Source organism: Leptonychotes weddellii, chromosome 11 (genome assembly GCF_054177405.1).
Source record: "Leptonychotes weddellii isolate Sample4059 chromosome 11, ASM5417740v2, whole genome shotgun sequence".
NCBI lineage: Eukaryota > Metazoa > Chordata > Mammalia > Carnivora > Phocidae > Leptonychotes > Leptonychotes weddellii.
In genome coordinates, this window is record NC_138379.1 from 23,349,829 (window position 1) to 23,359,398 (window position 9,570).

Below are 9,570 nucleotides of genomic sequence, written 5' to 3' on the forward strand. Positions count from 1 at the left end.
TCTCTCTCAAATAAATAAATAAAATCTTAAAAAAAAAAACAAAACTAGGCAGTTAGTTTTGCTTCCCCTGAAGAAGTGTTAGGTTTTGTTTGCCAAATAATCATTCAATTATGTGCAAAGTAAAGGTCGCAAGTCAGATAGTACACACAGTTGCTCTATACTAATGTATAGTCTCGAGATTAGTGGTTCTCAACCCTAACCACATCTTGGAATCTCCGGGGGCGGGAGGGGGGGCAGGAGTTCTAAAAGGATCATCTGAGACTCCAGGCGTGATGCCAGGGAAGAATTAAGCTTCCCAGGTGTTTCGAGTTTGCAGCCAGGCAAGAACCACCTCCACACCCCAAGTATGGTCTCACCACACTTTCAGTAGTTTCTGAAAACTTCCTCACATTTAAATCACGAACGATCTTATCTTCTTCTTTTCACACAGTAAAGACAGCTGCCTTCCCTTGTCTATGAAAACAAAAAACCTGACAAAGTTATTCCCTGCTTTATTAGGAGAACTGGGATCACAGATATATTATAGAGTTCTCAACGTTCTCCCACTGAAAGACTGTTGGTATCAGATGTTAGAAAATAAAAGATTGACATGCTAGCATTTTGGTGCATCTCAGTTTTCCCTACTGCTCTTTTAGGGTTTGTTTGTTTTAAGCAATCTCTATACCCAAACGTGGAACTCAAATTCACAGACCCAAGATCAAGAGTCACACGCTCTACGGACTAAGCGAGCCAGGTGCCCCCTCCCAACCTTTCTTTAAAAGTTTAAGTAGAAAAAGTGTTTCCTTTTAATCTTGATTATTGGATGAACAGTTTCAAATTGTAATTGTATTATATTGCTTGTCTATTTACCAAATATATCCTGACAGTGCAGTTCCAAAATGATCATGACCTTGGATGAAAAGCTGAAGATTTTAGGGGCACCTGGGTGGCTCAGGTCTTGATCCCGGGACTCCGGGATCAGGATCCAGTCCTGCATCAGGTTCCCGGCTCAGTGGGGAGTCTGCTTCTCCCTCTGACCCTCCCCCCTCTTATGCTCTGTCTCAAATAAGTAAAATCTTAAAAAAAAAAAAGTTGAAGATTTTAGTGCTAATGACCAGTTCACAAGAAGTACAGGATATGAGAGGAACATGATAAAAGTTAGTACAGGTTTGCAATCAGCAAAATCCAGACTGTGGAGAAACTCAGGAACTAACCAGGTTTATTCAATGACAGAGGCAGAGCGAGAAAAGGAGGAGGAGGAGAAGGAAGGAGGAGTTAAAAGAAGAACATATAGATTAAGAGAGGCTTTTTTTAAAAAAAGATTTTACTTGACACAGAGAGAGAGGGAACACAAGCAGCAGGAGCAGGAGAGGGAGAAGCAGGCTTCCGGCGGAGCAGGGAGCCCGATGCGCGGCTCGATCCCAGGACTCTGGGAATCATGACGTGAGCCAAAGGCAGATGCTTAACAACTGAGCCACCCAGGCACCCCAGATTAAAAGACTTAAGAAGCACATTAACCAGTTGTAATTTATGGACCTTAATGGATCCCTATTTGAGTAAACTGTCAAAATCATTTGAGATCAGAAAATGTGACTACTGACTGCATATTTGATGGTATTAAGGAATTGTGGGTTTGTGTGTATGTAATGATGATATTGTGGTTATTTTTTTTATGTCTTTATCTTTTAGCCATGCATTCTGAAATTTAATAGATTAAGTGATATGATGTCTGACGTTTGCTGGGGTGGGAGCAAGGAATGCATGGGGTTATAGATTAAATGAGATTGGCCATGAGTTGCCAATTGTTGAAAGTGGATAATAGGTACATGGAAGTTATTCTTTTATTCTGTTCTCGCCCATTTTTAAATGTTTGAATTTTTCCCCAATAAACTTAAAAGATGTTGAAGTTTTCAAAATCATCAGGACAGTTCAATTTCTGACTTGTCTACTCTTTATGGTAATTAGCAAATTCACTTTATCATAGCCTGAGTTTCTCTCTTGTATCTTTAAGGAGTACCTCTTAAGGTAAAAACCACACTCCTATTAACTTGTAATTATAGACTTCCTTACTATTTAATACTTTGTTATGTAAACACTGCAATGTCATATCATTAAATTTCTATGATGTTCTATAAAGTACTGGGCACAGTACTTATAAATCAGCTCACCCTAAAGAGGTTAATATCTAACAGCAATACGCCATCTAATACTCAGTTTCAGACACAGAAGTTTATACAAAAAATGTTTTATTAAGTACAATTTCATATTTAGAACATCTAAGATTACAAATGTGATTGGATATTTAGGATACATAATTTATTATTAAAATACATAAGTTATATACAGACATTAAAAACTCAGTCTCCAAAATACTCAATAAAGATGTCTGGATGACACTTATAGAACTGACCTAGCAATTTTTTCTTCTCTTTGGCAGATAGTTTTGAATCCTCATCAATAGTCTTTAGTAAATTCATTAGTTCATCCTTGGTTGTCTTCTGTGTATGGTCAGAATAATCACTTTGATCAATTCTCTGGCAATATATATATCCTTTATGTTTAAAAGTAAAAAGTTCAGTTAATGAATCTATTCCTCAGATTTAACTAAAAAAAATAAGGAATATTTTTACATTTATATTCTTATTCCCCAGTTTATAAAATGCATTGAAGATGCTAAGCACTGCTGACTGTCTAAATTTGGTCAAGTTACTTTTTGACATAAGGAGGCTCTCTGCTAAGTCTAGATAACCCTGAGGAATTTAAAGTTTAGTTGAAATTAAAGTGCAACAAAATACTTTCAAATAAACACTAGGAATTTATCTTTGGAAGATCATGAAAATTATATTTCTCAGATTACCTGTGTCTCTATTTGGATCTCTTCCTTTCTGAATGGCCATGAGCTTAACACTAACAATTTTATGTAGAGTTCCTGGAATCTTAAAAAAAAAAAAAAAAAAAAAAAGAGGGACACAGATTATTCAAATGCATTTTAATCCAGTGATCTATTACATAAGCTCAACTTAACTACTTTCAGAATTTTACCTTAAAAACATCTTTTTGATGATCCATTAAAAAGAGTACGAGAAGATCAGTTTTGCCTTTAGATAAATTTTTATTGTCAACAATCGCTTTTGAGAATATCCTTTTCACAACCATTCGGTTGTCGCTCTATAAAAATAAAACACACCCAATAGTGTATATTTAAAAGAATGAGTTTATATAAAAGGCAATGTTGAATATTAATAGTCATTAGTCATTTCAGCATATTTGATGCCGATGTGAAATAATCTGACTTGTGGGTCCTGTAAGAACTAAGGCTGCTCGAATACAATTCACATTTAGACAAAAGACTTACTTCTTTCTGTAATTTAAATTCAGAAGGATGTGCTGCAACAGCCATGAAATACAGTAGTCTTCTAAATTCTTCTCTATTTTGGGAGTCCAGAAGCTTTAGAAAGAGCTGAGTGGCTTCTAATGCTATTTCAGTCTTCCCGTTCACTTCATCCGAAAGAAAAAACTGCTTTTAATTTTGACCAAATAGGACTATCAAAGGGAACAAAATTCAACGTAAAGCTGAAGCTAAACACTAAACTTACTCATAACTTTTTTAAGATTTTATTTATTTATTTGACAGAGAGAGAGAGAGAGATCACAAGTAGGCAGATAGGCAGGCAGGCAGGCAGAAGGAGAGGGAGAAGCAGGCTCCCCACTGAGCATGGAACCCGATGCGGGGCTCGATCCCAGGATGCTGGGACCATGACCCGAGCAGAAGGCAGACGCTTAACCGACTGAGCCACTCAGGGGCCTCTCAAAACTATTTTCAAAAGCGAAACGAAACAACTAGGAATTACAATAAATGACCAATACCAACCGTCAAGGCAGCCTATTCTCAAATTGGCAACTGATACCCTAAATCCTTGTCATAATCATCTTAGGATGTTAAATTAAACTCTTGGCTTTGTAAATAAATTCTCAGCCTGCTTTTCATTAATTCAACACGTTTCCAGGGTACACTATGTGTAAAGTACTGATGTATCCAACTCTACCTGAGAAAAATATAAAGGATTCTCTGAAATCCACAATTTGTTTTCAACAAACCATGTCGAACAGTCTGGCTCATTGGTAGAGGGACTGAGTGTCTGCCATTTTGGAGACGATGAAGCGGGGGAGAGTGGTGGTATTGGTAGTGTTTTCTAAAGACGAGAACTGCCACACTACACCTATGAAACTTCCAGTGAATTAGGGCAGCATTCTCCTGTGCCAACCAGAAGTTCCTGCATAACTTTAGAACTTACTAAAGCCTCCTTCCAAATGAACCCTAGAAGTTTGGAATAAACATACTTTCCATGGATTTATCCAGATCCACTTCGAGCCTGAAGCAATTTGGTTCATTCTGAGGATAATTAACTTTTTCCTGTTTCCTCCAAAAGACAAATTCCAGTATCCAGTAAGATCTTACTTACCTAAGAGCTCTGCAATGCCATTATGAACATCAGATAAGTGATTTAACAGAGGTTCCCTACTACTGTAATATTTGCCAATGGCATCAAACAGAAGTTCTTTCACTAAGTCTATCCTATCTGGTTGCTCAGGAAAGTTTCTGCTTATGTCCACCACCATCTGGTCTGGAAGGTATTCTAAGCAATCAGTTGCTGCAGAGAGCCATTCATCTTCCCTATGGGGGAAAAAAGAATTATTTTCAAAAAAATTATTTTAAGTATTTTAAAAAGCAAGTAACAAATATACACACAGTACCTAATTTACTACCTCTTTCAAGTTTGCCATGAAGATAAATTTCTATACGCTTAGATATAGATATGTGTAATTCTTTTTAAAATATAGCTAGATCATGTATCACAGGCAAAAAGTTTGGCTTCATATGTCTTCTTTTTCTTTTCGAAGTGAAAAGAGAAGCTATCCACTACAATGTAAACTGAAAAGGATATCAAAATTCAAACTCGAATATTAAATTTACAACAGAGGTCCAGAAACTCTAAGTTACTTGCTCAGGGTCCCAGTTAGGACTAGATCCCAGATCTGACTCCTAGGCCAGTATTTTTCTAATATGATGTTGTGTACTTCAGAGCTCTGTGATCTGTCATCTCTCACTCTGGCTAGGAGACAACAGAGGAAGATAAGGTAGGGTTTCAAAAACAATTAAATATTAGTTTCCATCTCTAATAAAATGCCACCTGGGTAAATCAGAAAAATGTTACATTTCAAGAAACAGAATTCTAGAATAACTTTTAATATTCAACTTGCTAATATACATGATACATATATTTTTTAAAGATTTTATTTATTTATTTATTTATTTGACAGAGAGAGAGACAGCGAGAGCAGGAACACAAGCAGGGGGAGTGGGAGAGGGAGAAGCAGGCTTCCCGCTGAGCAGGGAGCCCGATGCGGGACTCGATCCCAGTGGGATCATGACCTGAGCCGAAGGCAGACACTTAACGACTGAGCCACCCAGGCGCCCTATACATGATATATTTTATATGTATTTTATATGTAGTTTAAAAAAGAACAACCATGTGCTCTACTGCTATGAACTCAGGACAACTAATTCTGCCACCACCCAAGAGCATTATATCGGGCAGGTCATGTCACCTTTCTGTGCATCAGCTTCATCAAGTTCATAGTAAGATGCAGCAAGATGATCTTCAAGGTCACTTCTAGCACAATTTCTAATTCTGTATTTAAAATGTAAGGTAATTATAAAATGTTTTCACATGTTACTTTAGATCGTAGAAATATGGGGCACAGTCGGTGGAGCATGCAACTCTTGATCTTGGGGTTGTGAGTTCAAGCCCCATGATAGGTGTAGAGATTACTTAAAAATAAAATCTTAAAAAAAAACTAGATTATAGAAATAGGATTTAAATTCATTTTTTTTTAAAGAATTATAGGTGTGTGGGGCACCTGGGAGGCTCAGTCAGTTAAATGTCTGACTCTTGATTTCAGCTAAAGGTCACGATCTCAGGGCCCTGAGATGGAGCCTCACCTTGGGCTCCATACTGGAGGTGGAGCCTGCTTAAGATTCTCTCTAGCCCTCTGCCCCTCCCCCACCTTAAAAAAAAAAGAATTAGAGGTGTGATTTATTCAATTTTATTTATCTTTTTTTCCCTCAGTGCTCATCATAATGATTTAAATTCTTGTTGAATAATAATTGTCCTATTATACACACAGAGTTCAGTTAACTAGTATGTTAGGATTAACTTTTTTTTTGCGTAAGATTTTATTTATTTATTTAAGATTTTATTTATTTATTTGACATAGAGAGAGAGACAGCAAGAGAGGTAACACAAGCAGGGGGAGTGGGAGAGGGAGAAGCAGGCTTCCCGCTGAGCAAGGAGCCCGATGTGGGGCTTAATCCCAGGACCCTGGGATCATGACCTGAGCCGAAGGCAGATGCTTAACGACTGAGCCACCCAGGCACCCCTTGCATAAGGTTTTAAACTACCTTTTGGTATTTAACTATTAATAGTTCACTGGACTGTGGAACTTGTGAAGAAGTACTGAGAAATGTAAGTTGCATTCCTTTTAAACATTCCCATCTCCCTAACTACTGAACACGATCTGCTGAGGCAAAGTAATTAAAAATTAAACAAGCTAGAAAATACAAGATTTTAACCTTTAATAATTTTACTTAAGAAAAGAATTTCAAAGTTATAAGGAATATAGAACTCTTCCTTAAGGGGAAAAAAAAAAAAAATCATACTTCCTTTAGCACCTGAAGTTAAGCCTTCACAATTTAAGATTTATATTCAGAAGAATGATAGTCAGATATGAGAGCAAGAGTTACTTTCATTCTCTCTTCAATAACACTAGTTAATTAAAAAATACATATTCAAGGGGCGCCTGGGTGGCTCAGTCGTTAAGCATGTGCCTTCAGCTCAGGTCATGATCCCAGGGTCCTGGGATTAAGCCCCATGTCGGGCTCCCTGCTCAGCGGGAAGCCTGCTCCTCCCTCTCCCACTCCCCCTGCTTGTGTTCCCTCTCTCGCTATGTCTCTCTCTGTCAAATAAATAAATAAAATCTTTAAAAAAAATACATATTCAAGATATTTGGTGAAGCATAAAAGTATAGGTAGTCAAACGAGTCTAAGAATTTGTCAAATCTGTTAATTTTGTTCCGGGTCCCTTTGAAGACCAGAGAGCCCTACATTTTAACAAAGATAAGAAGAATCATTTTCTTCACTTGATGTGTAAGTAGGTTATGTGAGAAGCAAAAATAAATATAAAAAAATAATGAAAATTATATCTCTTTCTAATTTTGACCAAGGTAATTTTGTTCTTCACTTTCCCAAGTCCTGATAATTATCAACTGCTAATGCATATCTGATCCCGTGGACAGAAGAATTCAGGAGATTATCTTAAAACCATTATCTACGATTTTCCTACAAACACACTCAAATTATTGAGATAGATGTATTTCCACATACTGAGAGTCACTGTAAGCCTTGAGAATCCCTCGATCCAGATAGTTACTGCTGTTGACCAAATCAGGTTGCCTCTTAGGCTGAGGAACTTTAGATACAACCTCTTGCTGTTTGAGTAAGGAGTCAAGAAGTGGAAGGTCTACGAGCTGCAGTAGACGTCCAATTGTTTCTTCTTGCCATACTTCATTAATAACTACACAGGAAAATGACAAAGTGAAAAGTAAAAATATTTACTAAATACCACGATATTTGTCTAGGCAAGTCTAAGGTATAAATTTTGGCAAAAAAAAAGAGAAAAGAGAAAAAAAAGTCAACCTTATTTATAAAGTGGTTTCTTATGACAAAGTAAAACAATTCAAGATTTGTTTAAAGTGTAGGAGAACAGACTTTAGACAGCAGGAATTCTTTTCATTCTTTTACTGTAAAAGCAATATGGCAGAGATAAGAGATCAAGTCATGTAACATGTTAATAAGGACTTTAGAAGAAAGAATGATTCATTATTCAATCTGAAAACTGGTCTGAAACTATTGGCTGCAGATTATTCCACTCAGGGTTTCCACAACTGGGATGGGGGAGGGAAGGTGGAAATCAGTCATTAATCTGCATTCCATTGCCATAGACAAGGAAGAACATAAGAGTTCTGTTAATGTTCTAATGTAATTTTCAAAATTTTATTTAACCTCATAAAATGTTAGAGAAAAAGATATCTGAGAGCATATTTAAAATAAATAAAAATCTGCACGCAAAACACTGCAGCTTGAACCTCTGCCAGCTGATAGGACAAAAGTCAGTGTTCAAGAATTGCAACACTGATCTATTTGTTGAAGATAATAGACCTCTGTTAAAACTTAATATAAACAACTTTAATACACAGTGTACTCTTTCTTTGTGCTCTGAATATTTAAATTCTAATAAAGGTTAAGATTGAAAAGTTTTAAATAACTAATTTTATCTGAAGTTGGTCTTCTAAATTTCTTACTTGCATCATCTTTACTTACCTTGTGGGGACAAGGTTGCAGAGATGTTTACAGGAGGGGAGTTAGTAGGCTTTAAACTCAGATTTTCCCACAGATCCTCTAAACTTGCTGATTTGATATCAGATGACTTAAATAGTACATCGGAATACCTAAAATGAATTTATTTATTTTAGTATTATTTATTAATTATTAATTTATTTTAGTAAGCCCAGAGAAATACTTTACCATCAAAGAGCTGAGTTTCTACAAAGCTTATGTATTTCAGAGCAAAAACACAACAAATGCAAATTCTAAGAGTAGAATACAAAAACATCCACCTTCACTCTCGAGCCCAAATATACATACTCTAAATTTTTCTTTGAATATTTAGATTTAAGCAATTCAATGACTAAAATTTCGATCTCCAATTTTAAAACATAACCAAACTTCATTATGCTTACTGTTTTTATCACTTATCTCTATTTCTGGGGCATTCTTTGGTGGATAGTGCTCATCATTTTCCAAATATAGACCTATAAATATTTACCCACAATTCTGAAACCCCAAAGGCTGTGAGAAATCTAAAGTTTATTCAGAACTCATATAGTGACAAAACCTGTCCTCACTTTACTGGGGCCGGGGGGGGGGGGGCGGGGGAGGGAGGAAACCTGTCCTGCATAGTCTTTACTTATCCCAGTTAATATGAGTATTTTGTTTACTGCAGAAATATTAATGCATTTCGTTACCAGATGCTCTCCCAGATACCTCTAGGAGTGTTATCTAATATATGTTCTATCTACAAAATTATCTTTTTAAAACCTCCAAAGTTCCAAATTTCTAAATGCATGTGGCCCCAAAGGTTTCACATAAAGAATGTGGACTTGCATTTGGAAAGCAGTGATTTTGCCCTATCTTACCCTCATATATCTTTCCTAAACAGAGAGGTAAATGCTATCATCTTTTAAATAGAGAGTCTTGAAAGTTAAGACATTAAGATATTTGATACAGGGGCGCCTGGGTGTCTCAGTTGTTAAGCGTCTGCCTTTGGCTCAGGTCATGATCCCCGGGTCCTGGGATCGAGCCCCGCATCGGGCTCCCTGCTCAGTGGGAAGCCTGCTTCTCCCTCTCCCACTCCCCCTACTTGGGTTCCCTCTCTCGCTGTGTCTCTCTCTGTCAAATAAATAAAAAATCTT

General features: G+C 36.7%; 1 protein-coding gene across 1 annotated transcript; it reads right to left on the reverse strand.

Moving 5' to 3' along the window:
• Nucleotides 1–2,208: 2,208 nt before the first annotated feature.
• On the reverse strand, nucleotides 2,209–8,829 carry DEPDC7 (DEP domain containing 7). The gene is made up of 8 exons (XM_081799067.1): nucleotides 8,744–8,829; nucleotides 8,420–8,547; nucleotides 7,424–7,613; nucleotides 4,443–4,654; nucleotides 3,335–3,477; nucleotides 3,022–3,147; nucleotides 2,837–2,915; nucleotides 2,209–2,530 (listed from the first exon to the last, which is right to left on the reverse strand). The coding sequence occupies exons 1-8, from the start codon at nucleotides 8,827–8,829 to the stop codon at nucleotides 2,337–2,339; spliced, it is 1,158 nt and encodes a 385-aa protein (XP_081655193.1). The 3' UTR covers nucleotides 2,209–2,336.
• Nucleotides 8,830–9,570: the final 741 nt, after the last annotated feature.

What these genes read in the sequence shown, in the direction of transcription:
- DEPDC7 (XM_081799067.1), bottom strand. Translation starts at nt 8,829, where the DNA reads ATGAAGTTTGGTTATGTTTTAAAATTGGAGATCGAAATTTTAGTCATT. An exon ending in TATTCAAAGAAAAATTTAGA is followed by an intron (nt 8,548 to 8,743) that starts GTATGTATATTT and finishes AATTCATTTTAG; the next exon opens with GTATTCCGATGTACTATTTA. An exon ending in TGGCATTGCAGAGCTCTTAG is followed by an intron (nt 3,478 to 4,442) that starts GTAAGTAAGATC and finishes TTTCGGATGAAG; the next exon opens with TGAACGGGAAGACTGAAATA.